Consider the following 20,296-nt stretch of genomic DNA (forward strand, 5'->3'; position numbering starts at 1 on the left):
GGCGTTTCGGGAAGCAATAAGTGGATTTCATTTGCTCACTCAACAAACGGCTCCTTCAGGAGCCACCACAACATAAAAACAATGACCAAATAGTTAGTGAAATCTCCCAAGTCTGTCTCATGAAAGCAATTTAGTGTCAACAACTGAGTTGAAAACACCTCGAAATATCGATATCTGAGCATCACGCATGACCAGTCGACCTCATCGCCTGAAGAAGACTAGCAGTATGCAGTCGAAACGTCGCGATCTATATCACACGTGACTACATCGTGAGACAAACGAAAAACTTAGCTTTTATTGTTATTCACCACGATGAATGACCACAGCTTTTTTTACGAAATGAGTTGAAAACGTAAATTGGCCACCGTCTCATGAAAGGCTAGTAAGCCCGTTGCATGTGAAGTTTAGTTGAAACTAAAATAAAGTTCCGAGGAGACAACACGTGAGAGAATCTACCTCAGGAGTGGCGGCGAGGCCTCCTGTTATCTGATTACATGTTTTATTTTGCACTTACTTTGGACACCCTTTTTTAGTGAATCACAATAAGCTGATACGTTATTTTTTCACTGTAAGCTCTTCGGCAAAGAAAGACGCGAGAGGAGAGAAACATGCACGAGACAACACCGTTCTGTACTGCTTATTGATGTGCCAACTCAAATTAGGGACGTAAAGGCTCTCTGGGTCATACCCTCGTCATTCTCTTACCCAAAATCCTTGGTTAAGTCTTTATAGTTGACATTTTGAAGATGGTAACCCGTCAAGTCGCGCAAAAGTCATGACGCCCGAAATCCCGAGTTACATCGCCGGACGAAACAAAATCTTGTAAGATCAGACTTACTTGATTTATATCGGCCAGTTCGAACGTCAACCGTTGAAGAGAATAAGGCGGCAAATTCAACGGCCACTTTCACGAGCGGTAGCGTATTTCCTTAACCCTGTAACTCCCGAGATCGAATAGTAACTTCTTCCCTCGAACTGCTGTTCATTTCCTTATAAATTAGTCGCAAGAATTTGGTGTTAGATTAAGAGAACAACTTCTGACTGATAAGTTTGTTTATTCTCACTACCTGTTTGCTGGATAATGTATTGATTTTATAGGGAGGAGTTACATGTTTATCACTTCAGGGAATTAAAGGGTTAGGGCTTTCTAGATCATTGAAGATAGGCCGACGTGACAAAGCAGAAGGTCAGACAAAATACGCCCCTATACTGCAACATTTACTGATACCTGAGAATTCAACCCAAGCCAGGATTCCAATGCTCATGGCGACGCGGGGCTACTTTAGCTCGCATATAAATCTAAATAACGGATCATTACGCGCATTTTTGGAACACGGACTGACTACCCCACCGCCTGAACGAAAGCGCAAGCACTCGCCGCTCTTGAAACACTGCCAGTCACAACCAAGCAGGCCAAGTGAATTTCAAACGCGTCGAGGAATGGATGTATGGGGTAAGATTGCTTATTATGATTCTAATTATCGCCGAAATTTCGTTGAGGTTCAATTTTTATAGTCTCGGAAAGTTTTGCGGATTGTTCAAGAATATCAGCGCATTCTTTACGGGACAATCTTGCGTTCAGGAACGCCTTTAATATTGTTTCTGATGGTAACTTACCCAGTGCAGCTTATTAAAATCGTCTGCCTGCACGCGAAAATTCCAGTTCAAGATGGCGGCGCAACGGAAGGGTTGTGCCTAAATCCTTCCGGCTAGAGGTACGCCCGAGGAGCACTAGTGAGAGTTTCCGAGTCGTGTGATTATCGGAACTTGTCGGTTTTTGCAATATGGCGGACTATTCTAGTAACACCATTTGCGACGTACCAACAGTCAAGCGACGTGATTGAACCTGACATGAACATTATAACATGCTTTATATGTGAAGAATACATTGTTGAGTTTAAATCAAGGAAATTTTGCTACATTTTGAGTGGCTGTTTCCTTCACCCTTATCAATCTTAAGTTTCTTGTTCAGCAGTCTTATGCCCCATTCACACCAAAGCTTAAACATGTTTAAAAGTTGTTTTGTTAAACACAGTTTAATTTTTTTTTTCTTCATAGAAACTATTTAACCGAATATTTTTTACTTGAATGTAGCACATCGGAAATACAAATTAGCAAGTACTTGAATCCTATGGAAAATCAAGTTTTTCAGTTCTCTGCTTATAATTTTCATTCAATGAAAACCAGTTTAACAAAACATGGTTTGCTGGTGTGAATGGGGTATTAGCTTAACGCTGTAGCCGCTAAGACCTACATTTGCAAAGGTAAAAATAACTTATGAATAGTATCACCACTATAATGCCCTTGTCATAGTGCTACTGGTTAGAAAGATCCCCCTTGATGAAATTTCTATTGCCTTGTACCTTTAGCTGGTAGGATCTCAGGGGGCTCAGGTTAGAGGTACAGCTTGCATATTTAGTCAACTTTGGTCAGTTGTTACCACGGTTTGCTACACATTTTATTTTTTCTGCACTCCAAATTAGTCCGAGGATCCTTTAATCACTTTTTTCAAGAATACGTATATATATTTATTTGTTTTTATTTGGTCTTGTACCTCTAGCTGGTAGGATCTGAAGGGGCTTTTAAAATACTACCGGCTAGAGGTACAGCTTGCATACTTAGTTGACTTTGCATAATTTTTATCAGGGTTTGCTCCACATTTTACTTTTCTGCACTCCAAGTTGTAGTCTCACACTCCTTGGAATCAATTCTTTTTTAAAGAATACATTTAAATTTTAGTTTTTTTATTTGGCCTTTTACCTCCAGTTGGTAGGATCACAGGAAGCTTAGGAAAGACTACCAGCTAGAGGTACAGCTTGCATATTTAGTCAACTTTGCCCAATTTTTATTGCGGTTTGCTCAGTTTACTTTTATGCACTCCAAATTAGTCTTGCACTCCTTGGAATCACTTTTTTCATAAATAAATTACATTTTGTTCTCTTTTATTTAGTCTATAACCTCTGGCTAGTAGTATCTTAGGAGGCTTAGAAAATACTTGAAGTACTACTTGCATATTTAATTGACTCTACAGTGTTGAGCTAAAACTCTGCTGAACAAGATCGACGAGGGTGAAAGAAACAGACCCACAAAATGTAGCAAAATTTTCCTTCATTTAAACTCAACAATGTATTCTTCACATGTAAAGCATGTTTATAATGTTCATGTCTGGTTCAACTACGTCGCTTGACTGTGGGTAAATCGCGAATGGTGTTACTGGAATAGTCCGCCATATTGTAATTTCCGACAATTTCCGATAATCACCCCGATTTGAAAACTCGTCACTAGTGCTTCTCGGGCGTACCTCGAGCCGGTAGCCGGTAGGATTTAGGCACGACAGTGAAGTTGCCTGTCCGAGCAGACCCTGGGACAAAGACTTACTCGCTCGTGTTCGCTATTTTGAATTTGTCAGGCTTCGCAACACTTACAGTAAGCCTAGCGAAACGGTTAAAATTCGTTTTCTTCTTTATTTTACTGATCAAAAGTCATCTGGAAAGGTATGGTTAATGTTCTAACATCATCTAAGACACCGTAAAAGGAAAGTTTCCCGAAAAAGTGATGCTCCACCATTTCACAGTATTATCAATTACTTATGCAGCAAGTTTGCTCTTCTATCTGTAAAAGTCAGTTATATTGTCATAGCAATGTTCAGATTACCATAGAAACATCCTTAAAGAAGGTTTATGAGATTCTGTATTATTTACGCTTTACTTTGCCTCTACATTAAGTAAAATAATCTTACAAGTATTTTCCCTTTAGAACTCATTGCGTATAAAAGCTTCGTAAGCTTATTTAAAACTGAAAAAGTGATTTAATACAACATCCTGTGGAAAGAGCATGTTTGATCGTTTAGCTGGGTCTTAAGTCCTAGCTGGCTCGATTTTCAAATGATCTTTCTTAATTTAGGGATGCAAACTCTTCGCACCGGAATGATTTTTTTTCATATATATTTGTTGTTAAAATAATACCTCTACAATTTTACCATTTTTCCTTCATATGAAACTCGCTATGTCGGCACTAAAGATAAACCTAAATCGTAAAAAAAATAAGTTTCTCATTTCTAAGGGTGAGTATGTTAGTTTCTTTATGTATAATTAAGCTCGCATATCACACCCACTTTTAATAACTCATCAACAGAATTGTTTTGTTTAAGGTTGCATGAATGCAAGGCGTAGCAAGTTTGGTTTTGATGCCTCACAAAACTACTGGTACAAGATGCTCTGTGAGCTCAGCTTCTACAGAAGTTGGCGCAAGAGAGAAGAGTCCTTCACTTTCTAACCCTTCAGAAACAAAGGCGAAAGAAGGTATCTCTGAATAAATGTATGGAATGGATTTTCACTCTGGTATGGTCCATTGCATAGGATAAACAAGAAAAATGATGGATATACAGTTTTTGTCGAGTTGAACCTTAAGATGTAATTTGTAATTTTCTTTCTACCCACCATTCATTTCCTTTCAACCCTTTATATCCTAACATCAATATCCATATTCTCCATACTCTTCTCTATACATTCCCTTTAGTACCAACATGTGAATTTGTTTAAAAATCAAAACTTCCTAGGTTGGCGATTAAACCCTTAATTCTCATGATCTCAATGAATGATTCAGCAGCATTGCTGTAAGGAGAAAGTAGATGCTGGTCACTCTTAGGGTGTAAGGGGTTTATCAGTTATGGTTATTTGAAGTAATACCAAAGTTTGATATCAGCTATCTAGTTTGTGAAGAGGGAATATTGTACACCTTGGTTTAGAATTAAGTCAGTAAAAATCATACTCTTTTGAGTGTCAAATGGCAATTCAAGGAGTACCATCAAATCAGCATTCAGACAATTTTTACAAAACCTTCATAAAAAGCCTTCTGCTGTAGATGCTAATCTCTGTGGTGAGTTACTTACTCAAGGTATTTTTGAAAATGTCATTCACAAATATTTTGTAACATGCTTCAGTGCTCATCCAATCTTTTTTTAGGTCAACAAACTAACACCTGCTCACAACATCCAGGCATTAATCCACCGCATGATGGAAAGAACAGCTCTAGGCCTCCAGCTACCAACATTAGAGATCTGTTTCTATCATTTGACAAAGGTTTGAGCCTTACTTCCTAGTTATTTGCAAGACAGAATTATAGTGGTGTTGTTAAACTTGCAAAATGTGTTTGTATTGATAATACAGGGGTTTGCTTTGTCAGCTATCTGTGGCTACATTGGTCTGACTGCTCTTTGCAGGGTTTAAAAAGTTGGCCACTCAGCTTCTGTTTTCACAACATCAGCATATGATTTAGATCAATCATTAAAGCTAGAAAATCTCCTTGAATTTCTAGTTCCAATAGTTCTCAGTAGCAGTCATGCATCAGCAGCACAAAAATCCACATGCCTGGTTCAGGATGGAGATCGCTACATATTTTTAGTGGAGGACAACAAGACATCTAAAGCTAGCTCACTCTGTCAGGGATCTGGCACTAGGAATACAAAGCCCTCTGATGAAGAGTCAGAGAATCCAGAGCAGGATGAAGAAGGAGAAGATACTGGTGAGTTAATAATGGTAATAGGACTGAGTGGAGTCCAATTTGGTCTGTAATTATACAAAATTGGATGATCATGAAGCAGGAGTTTGATGTGTTAATCACAAGTATGATTTCAGACAGAATTGGAAGACATGAAATCCTGTTACAAATTAATCAAAACTATGACAAAATTTGAGACAGAAACTAGACATTGGACATTTATAGTACAAATCCCATTCAAATTGGGGTGTGACTAGCAAAAAACACCCTCAAACAGGAAATGTTAAGCAAATCTAGTGTAAAAAATTGGAAATGTAATGCAAATCCAGTGTAACAAGTTAAATAATGTTTATTTTATGGTTACACTGGATTTGCGTAAAATTTCCTGCTTGAAGATGTTTTTTGCTGTTCACACCCAATTTGAATGTGATTTGTACTGTAAGCATCCATTATATTAGTAGTTCAATTTTGTTCATCTTGTTAAATCCCTGATGAAGTCTGTGTGATCAGATGAAACTGGTCAAATATTAAAATAAGTTGACAAGATCTGTTACTGTGTGCTACTCATTATTTTTATTTTTAAAAAGATTTTAAAAAATTTAACAAAACCACAGTTAATATAATGTAATGTGAGAAAACAGCACACACACATGACACATTCTGTCCACTTACACAGGCATGATATGTTAACTGGGCCTTTAACTGTCCTATTACACTGTCCAATTACAAGTATGACACTTACACTGTCCAATTTGTGCCAAAATCAGGCTGGTGATAACCAACCACTTGAAGAATTTTGTTATAGCTTTTATTAGAGTGGTTTGTATACGGGGTCTACTAAGACCTTTCACTCTTAAGAACAACCAAAACAGACTATCTCCATACAATAACAGTGCATTTCCAAGCAAAAGGTTGATGATAGGAAGAGAAAAAAAGCAACCAGTGTGCATTGTATGATTTTGTGTAGAAAATTGATTTTTAGATCTTGGGAGTTAAAGGGTTCACAAAGTTTTATATGAGCATGTGATGTGTATCTAATATCTCCTTTCAAAATCCCCACTGAATCACACATTGAGGTCATAAGAATAAGGAAAATGATCACCAACTGAAACAGCTTTTGATCTTTAAATAAATTCTCCTTGTCAGCATCTGAGGAAACATATAGAGATCAGTGTGGAGAATATACAAATTAAAGCAAAGGAAAAGATATGTCTCTCAAATACCTATAGTTTATGTACTGTTTTCTCTCAAAAAAAATACTGCATGTTTGTAGCTTGATAAGTGAGTTTTCAAAAGGTGTTGTGGCTAGTAAGTGAGTGAATAAAATTAAACATTCCTTGAATGATATCAAAATGCATTCTTTAGAATTTTCAGATGGAGGATCTGAGGCATCACTTGAAGATGTGCGTCAGCATCATGGAATAATCAAGACTCAGAAACAAGATGATCCAGATTATTTGACTTTGTTTGAAGCTCATCAGAGGAGATTAGAAGATGGTGGCTCACAAGCACCAGGTCAGGGGTACTAACAGTAGCATTGTAATGTATTGCTATGTGGGGTAGGGTAAGGTGAGGAATGGTTCACAAGCACCAGGTCAGGGACAGTATCAGTGGTATTATGATATATTGCTATGTGATGTAGGGTGGGTAGTAACAGTGGTATTGTAACATTGCTGTGTGGGGAAGGGTAAGGCAAGGAAAAATCTTGATGACCCTTTCACACGTAAAATCTCCCTTCTCGCAGCTACACATCGGCTTGCCAGTTTATTAAGAGAATTTGGTGTTTAATCAAGATAACACACTAACTGTTTTGTTTTTTTTTCTATTATCATTACTGATTTTGTGGATTTGAAAATTGGATTGAAATTGTGAGAGGAAGTTGCTGTTTGAGGTTTACATGTTGGATTTAAAGGGTGAGGGAAGCTATAAATGAGGGAATATCCCATCCAGATTTCTTTAAAGTATTGTTCCACCCACGTACCAAGATTTTCATTTCATCGCTCCCTCCCCTTTAGCCAAAGTTTATCACATAATTTCGCCCTTGTTCTCAAGTTTTGGTCTCTTCCCTCTCATTGCAATGGTTTTCTTCTTAATGATGAATTCGTCCCCCAGAGAAACAGTGTTCCGGTAACGTCTTTCAGCAGCTGAAAGACTGCAACCTGGGCCTAACCTTAAATACTAATGCTAACAATTATTTATTATTTAATTTAACATGGAATTACTTTAAATGCGGAATTGATCTCCCCTCAAGGGTCGAAGATTATGTTCGACACTTTAAACTGCCAATTTATCTTTAAAAATCCCGCGGATGTTACAGCACTTAGTTCCGGTCGTTGGCATGACAATTGCCAAACCGTTTCATAATATACTGCATTCGTGACCCTTCTGTTAAAAATTGTAGTGTGGACTAAACTCTCTCCTGAAGAGTACATTTTGTTTTTCTTCTTAAAGAGTACGCAAACCAATTATGTGGATAATTTTGCCACCATCCTCGTGCATATCACATAAAAGCTGTAGTATGGACCACACTCTCTACTAAAGTGTTCAAAATTTTTTTCTGAGAGAACGTCCAATCTCCCCAAGGGTCGAAGATCATCTTTTGACATTTGTGATTGCCACTTTTTTTAAAAAAATCCCGTGGATGTTACGACGTTCAACTTTGGTTTTTGGCGTGACATTTCTCAAATCTTCCATTGTTTACAGCAAAAGTGACTCTTCAATTAGAAATCTAAGTGTGGACTAAACTCTCTACAGAAGTGTAAATCTTTTTTCCTTTTAAAAGAGAGCGCATACCAAATATTCGGAGAATTTTGCCACCAACCTAGCGCACATCATTGAAATTGTTCAATTGCGTATTGTAGTTCGAATATTACGTAATTCCTCCTGTGATCTTGCTAATAGTGACGTCACATGTGGTGAAAATCGTCCTATTTCGAGATCAATTTCAGCGGCTTAGAGAATTAAGTCTGTTGTCTAAATATGCAACGGTGCAAATATTATTAGAAACGGAAATCGAACGAAATAGTGTTGTGCAATGGGTCACGTTGTTATTTTTACATTGCGGCCCGGAATTGATGAATTTTTTTCTAATTTACTTAACCAATTTTTTTGTCCTCCCCTAGACTAAGAAAAGCCCAAAACGAGAAGGTAAAGAGAGCGTGTTTATCGGGGTCATGATTAAATGGAAGAAAAATAATTTTGCCCAATATTTCGATAATTCTTATAGCAGGAAAAACATTTTTATCAAAGTGCAAAGTCGTAAATATATGAGTTCTAGATAAATGAATTCCTTGCTTTGGCATGCAGCGAATAAGGCTTTAAATCTGTTAAATCCTCCCCCTCAATTTGACCTTAGTAGATAAGCTGCTTCCAATTAGAATTGGCTGGGTTCCGATATCGTTGCGTGATGGCTAGCTAGTGTCTCGCGAGGTTACTCGCCGCGCGCTTTTTTAAAGCACGCGTTCGCACGTGTGGCTACTCCAACAGAAATGACAACAAAGTGTTGAGCCCTGCTGTCGAGCGAAGATGTTCGGTTGACGTTATTTATTCGCTTGACTACTGACTTTAGGCTATCTCATTTGTATGTATATTTTTAAACGTTGTTTACAATCAACCTTTTGATTCCATCCTATTTTTGACTTTTTCTCGAAAAATACTGGGCTTGCGTAGGCTATAACTGGTTCTAGAGAGGTTAAAGAACGCTTTCCCTCAACCAAAATAGGTACTCAAGAAAAGAAGACATAACATTTATTTTATTTGCCAACAGTGCTTACAGTTTGTGGTATTGTGGTGTGATTGTCAGAAAATCTTGAAAACCGCGCACAGTAGATTATCTCGATTGTGTGTATAGTGGAGATTTAAGTTTAGAGAATCATTTTAAATTTTGTTTGTTGTTTACAATCAATATTTCAATTCAATCCTATTTCTGATATATTCTCGAAAAAACACTGAGCTTACGTGGGCTGTACCTAATACTATAGAGAGTGAAAAAACGTTCTCCCTGAAGCTAAATGGATACTCAAGGCTTTGACAAGTTCCCACTTCAAATCCTTTTCTCATTCAGTTCTAAAGCTGTGCTTAAAATACCATCTGAGCCACAGATCATCGTCTGAAAAGCACATAATAGCCCTTTTACAGAACTTATGTAATAACATTTAGACGGTTCTACACCCATCAGCTATTGCCAGACTGTAGAGTGAAAATGTCACAGTAAACAGTCAAATCTCGTGCCGCCAAGAGAGAAACTCATGTTCATTTTAATCACGGTGCTCACAGTTTGTAGTGTCTGAAAATCTTGAAAACTGCCCACAGTGGACTATCTCAGTTGTGTGTGTCTTAGAGTTTAAGTTAATAAAGTTATTTTTAAATGTTGTTTGTCTTTTACAATCAACATTTCTATACAAGCCTATTTTTTTACTTATTCTCGAAAAATACAAGGCTCATGTGAGATGTAACTGGCTAGGGGTTAAGGTTGTTACCATAGAATTAGAGACGTTTTCCTTCAGGCTAAGTAGATACTCATTAAATGAAGACATAACATATTGATTTTTTTGATGACGGTACTTTCAGTCTGTAGTATTTAAGTCCTTGCGGAAAATTCATTGATATAATTTACAAAAATAGATAGTGCTAGCTCAGTCTGTGTTGAGCCCTCAGGTGAAAACTGACTTCATTAGGTTATGGTTGTCACAGAAAATCGTCACCTCTCACCTACACATTGTGCTAGAAGGATATGTTTGCATCGCGTTCACGCATGTCGTACCATGACGAACTGCATAGACATAATACCGGAAAAAAAATCAGAAAAGTTACTATTGAGTATGTGTGGAACGTCATAAAGGCGTTATCTATTTTAAAGTTGAAAGTTCTGGGCATAACGGGGGAGTAAATTGTCCCAGGTTTTTTTTTCCGCTCGTCTTTTGTAAATAGAAGATGCGTGGGATGAAAATGGTAGCGAAAATAGAATCCCTGACGGTCAGTTTACCTCGATATAGTTGGGTAGATTGACGACATAGAGTATGTTGATGGTGCTCTTGCACTTTGTACTTTTCCAATTATAATCTCATCCACACAGAAAATCAGACGCAATATGCATGAACTAATTTGCTTAGTTATTTGTTTTTAATGAAAAAAGTTTCTTTGTAGCTTCGACAAGTGTTAACGAATGGGTAAATTGGCTGTACAAGTTCTCGTGTGTTGTTCGGAAGCCACTCGGTTAAGTCCGAGCAATGCCGAGAAACTTCGATCTTTGTTCGTGATGTGGTTATAGATATCTCTTTAGTTTGGTTTGTTTTGGTCCTCAAAGGAACTAAAAAAAGTACACTTAATTGAGATCCAGTGTACCTTTTTCGCCCTGTATCCCTGTTTGTACCGTATTCCTCTGTTTTGAGCCGTTTACACGTGTTTTGTTTTGTCCTGGTGTGTGACTTCTACATTCGTTAAATTTGCATTCATTCATGTAGGCCGAGTAAGGGTCACTGCTCATGAATGAGAAAGGTAACCACAATATGTTGAACTACTTTGTTATTTTCCGTATCTGATGATGAGTTTCGAGTTAGTGACGTCGCATGTGAGTAATATCGACTTGTTTTGGTTTTTACGGATGGGTGAATTGTGGAAAGTGATCGTGTGTTGTCGGAAGGATAACGGAAGGACGAAGGCAGCCGGAAAAGCGGCGAACAACTTCAATCTTCGCTCGTGGTGTTGTTATGGTTATGTGATGTTTGGTTTGTTTTGATTCTGAAAGAGAAAAAGGCTTGAAAACTGCAAAAGATGGAGATGAAATGCGCTTTTCTCGTTTGCATCCGAGAATATTTAACCAACGATTAACTAAAGAACGCTCGAAGGTAATACTTGACCAGGGGTTCTTTGACTCTGTTATCAAAAATGAAAAACAATTAACTTAGATTATAGCTTAAGGAATTTGTCGACAATTTGAGGTACCCACAGCAGACTAGTACGAAGCCGGAGTCTTTATTAACTCTGTTCTTTCATTTATTTCGAAAAAAATTTTTCAAATCATCTGTTGACTCTCATGGAAAGCAAAACATGCCTTGGTGAAGAAACACATACATGATCATCGAGAGCCAATGGTGATCTTGAAAACGATGAAAGGGTCAAGCTTTCCATATAAACTGTGTTTGCTATGAAATAGAGGTAAAGAAAAACTGATAGTCGTTACTTTAGTACAACTCTTTCAGGCAATAACATGAAAAGCTAGGGAGAAAAAAATTTTAAACAAGATTGAGATAGATTTTGAACTTAGCTACAACAAGAAATACTTAGGCCATGTATTTCTGTCGCTAAGCTAGGAGAGGACACTTTCAGAAACCAGGATTTAGACTTCAGAGCCTTAGAACAGCTGAGCATGTTATTTATCTGTAACTTAGTAATAAATTTGGCTGTAATAATTCAAATATTCACACGTGTTTTCGCTTGTTTTGATGCGCTACTTCTATGTATTTAGTTCTTTGCATCCCTAAAAGGTTCACCGCCCATGATTAGGAGAGCCTATCACAATATGTTTTATTTCTTTGTTCGGTGCTATAGCTAACTATCATTTCTCGTCAGTGTCTTTTATCATTATATGTTACGTATGAGCAGTTTTCCGGCATAAGTCGACTTGTATTGGTTTTCACGGATGGGTTGTTGGAAGAAATAAACCGAAAGCTGGCGAAAACTTCAATCTTTGTTCGTGATGTTGTTATGGTTATCTGGAGCTAACTTTGTTTTGATTCTGAGAAAAAATTAAGAAGAGCATGCTATGAACGTCAAATGTACTTATACTTTTCGTTTCTGGTTCGTTGGGATTCGTAAGAAGGAACACTATCAAATCGTGCATGACTTTTTCGATTGATTGACGACATGAGGCTTAGTTGTTCTCTGTGGTATTTTCACTAATCAACCTTGCCGCAGCTTAGGCCAGTATTACTCAGCTTCACATCAATAGTTCAAGTATTTACCGACTTAAGGTGTACCATATAGTCATCATGTGTTTATCTTAGCATAACTTGCACAACAATTTATATAAATGGACTATCTCAATACTGACAATAAGAATGAAAAGACCTGGACAAATGCAAAGGACTCGAAGAGTAGACGCGTATTGTATGCGTAGATAATTAAAAGTTGAACCACCCTAAGGGAATGTTTTAGTTTAAAAATCGCTGATGTTTGACGATATGAGGCTGTCATTATTAGCAGAATATCTTACATGAAACCCAAAAAGTACACACAAGAAAACACTGAGCTAAAACAGGAGTTTTGATGACTGTAGGGTTATAGTAAACGAAACAAAGCTGAAGTGCTAAGTAAAGCATTGGAAGGACAGAAGTCCTTTGTAGTGTGTTTTATCGGTACTTTGTCTCCAATGATTTTGAAATGATCCTTCTTCTGTCAGTCTGTAACTTGCACCTTGGAAAGAATGGGCATGTTTATGACGAGAAAAACATAGCTTTCATAGCCAATTGTTACCTTCGAATGGCCAGAGTGTCGAGCCTAAAATATCCAGAATGTTTTCTGTACCATCGGAAAAAAATGTCATTCGCTACTTCATTTCAAATCTTCCGGGAAGGAACGGGGGAAAGCAAGACTGTTAAGTTTGAAAATGAAACTTAACATAAATTTTGAACTTGGTTACATTAAAAAAAAAGCAAACAGTATATGTTTTTCTGTTGCCAAGCTAGCAGGGGACTCCTGTAGATACCAATATCTAGACTTTATACCTTTGGAACAGCTGATATTCGTATTTATATGTCACTTAGCAATAACAGTTATTAGTAATAATTCTAAGTACCTTCACACGTGTCTTGCGGATTTGACTTGCAATTATTATCCTCGATCAGTTCACACGTGTCTTGCGGATATTGACTCGCAATTTTTTCCTTGTAATTTGCGTTGCATTCATTAGGGCCAATTGCAAGGCTCACTGCTCTGGCATGAATGGCAAGCTCTCAACGATGCTTTTTATTTTAGTGTCCTTGCCATTACTTATAATGATGTATTGTCATAGTAGCAAATCGAGCAGTACTGGTCATCATTTATTAGTCGATTTGTTAGGGTTTTTACGGAAGAGTGAATCGTAACAAATGATCTTGTGTCGTCGGAAGGGCGACAGCAAGACGAAGGAAGCCGAAAAACTAGCGAAAATCTTCAGTCTCTATTGATGATGTTGTTATGGTTATGTTTAGTTTGGGTTGTTTAGCTCTTAAGAGAAAAATCGAACACTGTACACGGTGGAGATCAAATGTACTTTCCTATGTTGGTGTTCTTAGTTCTGAGCGGTTTTGGAGAGTACAATAAAATTATGCGTGACTTTTTCCATTTGATTCAGCAGCCCCCCGCGAGAATTTTATACTTCAACTATCTCGCTATATTTAGTTACCATTGAAAAATGGACTGGCAGAAATCGAAAATGATACCAACGCTGCAGTAAGGATAGCTTGCGACCCGATCAAAGTTTAACAAATCCTACCGAGCAGAATCTAGCTAAACCGGTAACGCGACGTTAAACTTCAGGGTAAAGTCGTTGAAGTGGAAACATGTATGCAAAATTTGGTGAGGGTGCGTGTTTTTCGTATATTCAAGGATAAGGCAGCCTGCCCAAAACAACTGATTAAAAAAGCACGAAAATACTCGTCGATAGCAGTTAGTTTCATTTAACTAAAAGCCACTCTTTGGCTTGCAGCACAAACGGATTTAGAGTCGAAAGTGGTCTGACCTCTGCACCGCGAACTGAACAAACTGTTGTAAACAAGGAACTGTAAAATCTGCTTCTAAAGCAAGAAAATGGAGATCTTTCCTAATCGTTACCGTAAAATCTGCAACAAAGCAAAGAAAGTAAGACAGCTTCCTTTGCTCGAAGCTGAGAATTTTTTTTTTTTCACATTTGTAAGTTCTCCAAAATATATTGCAGCTCAATTTTGATCATGGTCATTGAGATAGTGTTACAGTTATGTCGGAGTTACTAAAACGGCAGTTGTTCCTCATCTGCAGGAAATCAGTGATAAGGCTTTGATACTAGTTATTCATACCTTGCATTATCACCAGTTAGACTTTACACGTGCAATGGACAGTTCTCTGTGCCGTTATTTGTGCTGCATCCATGGAAGCAAAGTAAGGGTCAGTGCTCATGAATAGGGACGTTGACCGCGATGTCGGTCTCTCTTTTTAGTTACCTATAATAGCAGGAGGTGACTGATACGGAATCGTCCGAGTGTCGACCCCTTTTCTTAGTCAATCAACTCTACAGGATTATATTCCGAGGAACTTGTTTTCAAAGTTTCATAGAAACTGTATCTTTTTTCCCCTGTTTGTTTTTCCCTGGACGTTTACATTAGGGCGTGGGTTGCAAAATACAGCTTAATTTTTGCCAAATTCTTTTAAGTAATAAGTTGCTGAGATAGCATGTTATATCGTTTTTCTGCAATTGTTCACATTATGAGATTCTGGGAAGTTGGCAAGTGATCACTTAAAGCTAAGAGCTCTTCCTCAAGCATTTTCATATTTTCACTTTGCGGGTTAAGTGCAAGTCATATCTCCATGGACAAATGATAGATTTTGATTTACCTTTGATATTCTCTCGCCAGTTGTGGATTTTGTCGATATAAACCAACTATAGCAACAATTTGTTAAAGCTTTCGATCTAAATCGAAAAAAAACTTGGCTCTCGGTCAAAAGTCCTCAACACACGCGATTATGTAATCGGTGCCTACATTCAAACCTTGTTCGAGGGTCTTCGAGGGATTGTGAGAAATGTATTGCTGTCTAGTCTCTCGTAGAAAGCTAAAACCCTGCTGAAACCATCAAACGATATGATTCCACGTTAAACTGAAAAGCGGCACACAGTTGCAAAAATATTTGCCGTACATTATGTTAGCGAAATAATCGCGACTGTTGTAAGCATATAGTGTAATTTGGAGAGCACACATTTTCGCGCGCGAAAGGAGAACCGTGAGACGAGTCCACGTGCCATGCCTGTGCACGTGAGTTAGAGACAGAGCAGAACCGCAGCATAGTTCAATACTTGCTCGTTAAAGTGCAAGAAAACAACAGGGGAGTAGTAGCCATAAAATAATATGTTAGTCAAGGAATGGCGTAGTAAACTTTGCTAGTTTTTCTTATAAATGTGTAACTCGTGAAAAATTGTTTTAGCAAATATCACAAGTTTTGGGTGTATTTCACGACAAAATGTGTCATGCAGACCTCAAGTTTTAGTTGGAGACAACATTTTTTTTATTTTTCTCAAAAATTTCCCCATGTCCTCGAGAAAAGAAGATCGAATTTTCTACTAAGTGATAGTTTACAGTTGTTTACATCGTTTCTAAGAAAGTGATGGCTGGTTTCCTTAAAATCAAATGTCCATGATAGCGTGACAAAGGTAACAATAAACCGGATAAACCTTTTGTCTGCAAGATTTCGAGCAATGCGGTGTCCTCTTCCGCCGGGTTAAGCAGCTGAAATTTTATAATTGACCTTTTTTACGTCAAGTGTTACCATGACGTAAGCGCAGTTGTTTTTATTTCGTACATCTGTGGTTTTTGCGCCAATTTCACTTCCTTTGTGAATAAAAATAACTATGCTAGTCATTGTAAACAGCTTGTTTATTAACTTTCGCCCTTATGCTTGCTGTAACTTACCTGTCTGAGCTATCTTTGCACGGCAAGATCGTTAGAATCAAATTAATATTAATAAAATGAATTTATTGCGAAATACGAAAGAAGTTTATTTTAGTAAACATTTGTTTGAGAATTTTGTATTAAAATATCTGGCAAAGAGATATTTTATGTTGCCCGGAACAGCAAACCCTAATGCAAAATTCCCCTTTCAAAATTCCCCGATTGTGGGGGGGATAACAGGACTTCTCGTAATGAAATAAGCGAGTTTATCAGAAACACGATATTGTAAAGTTGTTTTAAACACTGGCTCTCGACCTTGATAACAATTCAGGCGCTGAAGTTGCTAAGGACGCTTTTTGTACTAAACAACAGTATGCAAATGACAGGTCATAACATAAGCTGGTCCGAGGGTTTAGTCGCATTTCAACGTATGCACCGATTAGAGGAGCATGAGGCATTGATGGCTGTTCTGCAGGATTTTAGCTTCAGCGAGAATTTTCTCAACTTTCTTGACATGTTCCCAAATCGTGCTATCAAGAAAGAAGAGCGGAGGGATTGCCAATTCGACGTGGATTCTTCCACAAATTTTCCGCCTGGTTTCCCTGCCTCGGTCGATTACAAACCTAAACCGCGGAGACCTCAGTTCTGCAGAATAGCGACTCCTTACAATCAGCAGTTTCCGTTAATTCCTCCTCGGCAAGGAACATGTCTTAATCCATTTTCTTACCGTAAGTTTATTTATTTATGTTATTTTTTGCGAACTGCTATTGCATTAAAATAGTTCTGTGATTTAGCGAAGAATTTAAACTTCTAAAGACGGAAAGTAACTTGACTCGACGCGCGCGCAGGGAAAGACTTTCGAGAATTGTATTACCTTTGTTATTGTCTGCTTCCCACTGTTTGCAAATCCTTAAAGCGCGTCATTCGTTGTTCTTAACGGAAAGATAACGTTTACTGGAGACATTGTTCAAGGAAAGAGGTTATATTTAGAAACCGAAACTCCTGCCTTTAATCGAGAGAGAAATTCAGTTGGAAAGTTTTCTTTCTCTTTAGCACTTAGTCGCCTTTTTTTCCCAAAAGATTGTAATTTCTTTAATCCCAATCTAAAGAGAGTTTATATTTAAGGTCGGTTGAACTTGTTAAATACCTCCAACCGGTTTCTTTGTAAATTATTTAAGTGAACAATGTGGACTTAAATTGTTTTAGTTCCTTTTCCGACGTAAGCACTGCTGTGGCTCAGTAGCATTTTCTGAAAAGAATTAAGTGCGTGTTTAAGTCGCAATGGCAAGACTTTGAAGAAATAAGTTTCATATTATTCGTGAGCGTTGTACATAGAAAAATTTTAGCCTTCCGTGTGGATTCTATCCCAAATCGATTCCTATTTTGTGGTCAGATGCTCTGCCAAATGAGTTACAGAGGACTTGTTGGCGAACGACAGGAAGGTTATCGTTTTCATTGACACCAAAGTTTTCCAAAATGTTGCCAACGAACGCGATGTTAGTTTTCAGTTTTACTTTAGAGTTAACACATTGGTCAAGATATCCTGGAGTATACTACACGTGCTATTGATGTGCTGTTCCTATAAGCCTTTTTGTACCAGACCTGCGTAATTGTTCTTGCCACGTCGTTAAAAAAAAGGAACGAAACTTCCTGAATTTTCGATTTGTTGCTTTATCTGTCGCAATTTTGTTTTAGTTTTAGCCAAGATGAGCCAAATTCATGTCTGGTGTGTGTGTGTGTTTGAAGTAAACTGCTTTCAAGAAAGGCTCCGTGTCTACGTCTCTATCTTACGTAATCGGTAATGTCCTTATGAAAGTGTTTCTTCTTACGGAATGAAAACGGGTCTTACTGCCGTGGAACCGAGTACTTTTGTCTTTCTTGAGTACCAAATATTTGTAGACTGTTCTAAATTAAAGACAACATAAGATACGTTTTACAGATTACTTGTGTTTCTTTGCGAAATTCCAGGACAGGGTTGAAAATTTCCGGTTTTCCTTTAGCTCTATAACTCATTTACGGATTGCCGCTTTGTTATAACCAGTTAACTCCACTTATATTAATTCGAAACTTCGTTGTTGTCAACTGCTGAAGAAAGAGAAAAATTTCCCACAGATAACGTGTCAGTATTGAAAAAGAAAATACGCAGTCGTGAGGAATGTAAGCAAAATATCACGGTTAAAAAATTTTCAATGAGATTCGTGGACAGGCGCATAATTTGTTTAGTTCGCATTAGCGGATAGAGTCGCCCATCATAATTTCATAAAACGAAAATCAAACTAAAAAATAATCTCTAAAACTCTACTTGTTTCTTTTTTTTGGTGAGAACCTGAGCAGCAGTTAGTAAATATAAGTTTTGTTTGGCATACAAGAGACAACTGGGAAACCTTGGCTGTTCTTTCCACATAAGTTTCGCCCGAATAATAATGCACGCGAAAGAGGTACTTAATTTTTCTTAGAATGATACCAGAAAAATGTTTTAGAAAGAGAGCGCCAAAATATTTATAGTTCAATGAACTTACACCTTTTGTAGCATGGCTTCCAAATTTGAGGGCCAGAAACAAACCGAAAAAAAAACCATGAAGGTAATTGCTAGGGCTGCTTCATTTGAACTTCTCACTTTTTGTTCAAAAAGAACTAAGTGTGGAGGTAAATGTCAACAGAGATCGAGACAGAGAGGATTTTAAGAGAATCTTAGCGAATCGTTAGTGAAAGTCACACTTAAAGAGAGAGATAAATGTGGAGGTAAATGTCAACAGAGATCGAGACAGAGAGGATTTTAAGAGAATCTTGGCGAATCGTTAGCGAAAGTCACACTTAAAGAGAGAGATAAACAGAAAAAATTTTTCTTCAATTATCTTCCCTGGGAGTTGCTAAGGCTTCATAAAAAAGCAAACGGCGAGTGAGGATGGTACTTTCATCAAATAAGATTGGAAGGTTCGCTCAATAACAAACTTAAAATCGGCAGGTGCTCGGCTTAATTATGTTCGTTTTCATAACAAAAAGGGAGAGTTAATCGAAAAAAGGGCACGTTAACGATGCTTCATTCTGAAAACAATAAGGGGTAGCGTCATGCTAATCAGTGACGACCCTTGCACCTGTTTCATGTTAATTTGGATAAAACTGGTACTGTAACAGGTTATTCTTGTAAAACAGCTTTCGACAACGAATTGAATGACAGGAACACGTCGTTATCAGACTCAAGTGTTGCGGTTGTGCGCTTCAGTTTTTAAGTGAATCACAATACGTCAGGTAAACCTCTGTGTTTAAAGAACTGCGACTCATGTCTGAGTCAACTTTTGAGCTATTTTTCTGAAAGACACTTTAATCCAGCAACATGGTTCATCAAGAAGCCTGTTGATAACCGTTAGAAGTTGCTGTGAGTATGAAAGATGGGTAGCGTAGTTTATAGATTCTTTGCTGGACGCGAAAAATCAAACAAGAGGTTTGTAGATGAGTGAAATGCATCTTATCGATATTACCAAGGACCATAGACTCAGGCAGTTCACAAACCAAGTACCAAGATTACTTCTGAAGAGATACACATAAACAGACAAAGAAGGGATGAAATGACTGAAAAAAAAGTCTAAAAGTTTTATGGTCCTTCTGACAGAACAATAATTTGACGAAATGACTGACACTCTCACTGACTGAGACGTCTGGTTAGCCGAGAAGCTAGAGCTGACTATATTGCACTACACTAACACGGCACTGTTGATTATTTGACTGACTTTTCTTGACTGACAGACTATATAACTGATTGATCTGCTTGTCTCCCTTCTTATGTGCCTGACTGACTTAACGACTGAGTGGCTGACTGACCAACTGATTGACTAACTGACTGACCGACTCACTCACTCACTCACTAGCTGACTGGCAGACTGACTGACTGACTGACTCACTCACTCACTCACTCACTCACTCACTAGCTGACTGGCTGACTCACTCTCTCACTCACTCACTCACTAGTTAGCTGACTGATTGACTAACTAGAAAAACTGACAAACTGACTGACTGACTCACTAGCTGACTGACTGACCGACTGACTGACTGATTGGCTGAATGACTGACTCACTCACCAGCTGACTGACTGATTGACTGAATCAGTGACTGACTCACTGACTGACTGACTCACTGACTGACTGAATCTGGGACTGACTCACTTGCTTACTGACTGACTGACT

At 37.9% G+C, this 20,296-nt stretch overlaps 1 protein-coding gene across 6 annotated transcripts in view; it reads left to right on the plus strand.

Annotated features, from left to right (window-relative positions):
- Positions 1 to 1,190: 1,190 nt before the first annotated feature.
- LOC113682944 (DNA-binding protein RFX2) overlaps positions 1,191 to 20,296 on the plus strand; it is a 32,469-nt gene continuing 13,363 nt past the window's right edge. For 2 of the 6 annotated variants that reach the window (XM_089187074.1, XM_089187077.1), the window contains exons 1-5: positions 1,191 to 1,453; positions 4,151 to 4,301; positions 4,965 to 5,081; positions 5,317 to 5,523; positions 6,865 to 7,014. In XM_089187074.1, coding sequence (XP_089043200.1) covers positions 4,160 to 4,301; positions 4,965 to 5,081; positions 5,317 to 5,523; positions 6,865 to 7,014 — 616 coding nt within the window. In that variant the 5' untranslated portion in view covers positions 1,191 to 1,453; positions 4,151 to 4,159. Of the gene's footprint in view, positions 1,454 to 3,363; positions 3,495 to 4,150; positions 4,302 to 4,964; positions 5,082 to 5,316; positions 5,524 to 6,864; positions 7,015 to 16,554; positions 16,844 to 20,296 lie in introns of those variants that run through there. The other 4 variants (XM_089187073.1, XM_089187076.1, XM_027200134.2 and 1 more) reach the window with 2 other exon arrangements.

This window comes from Pocillopora damicornis, chromosome 11, assembly GCF_964200805.1.
Source record: "Pocillopora damicornis chromosome 11, jaPocDami1.2, whole genome shotgun sequence".
NCBI lineage: Eukaryota > Metazoa > Cnidaria > Anthozoa > Scleractinia > Pocilloporidae > Pocillopora > Pocillopora damicornis.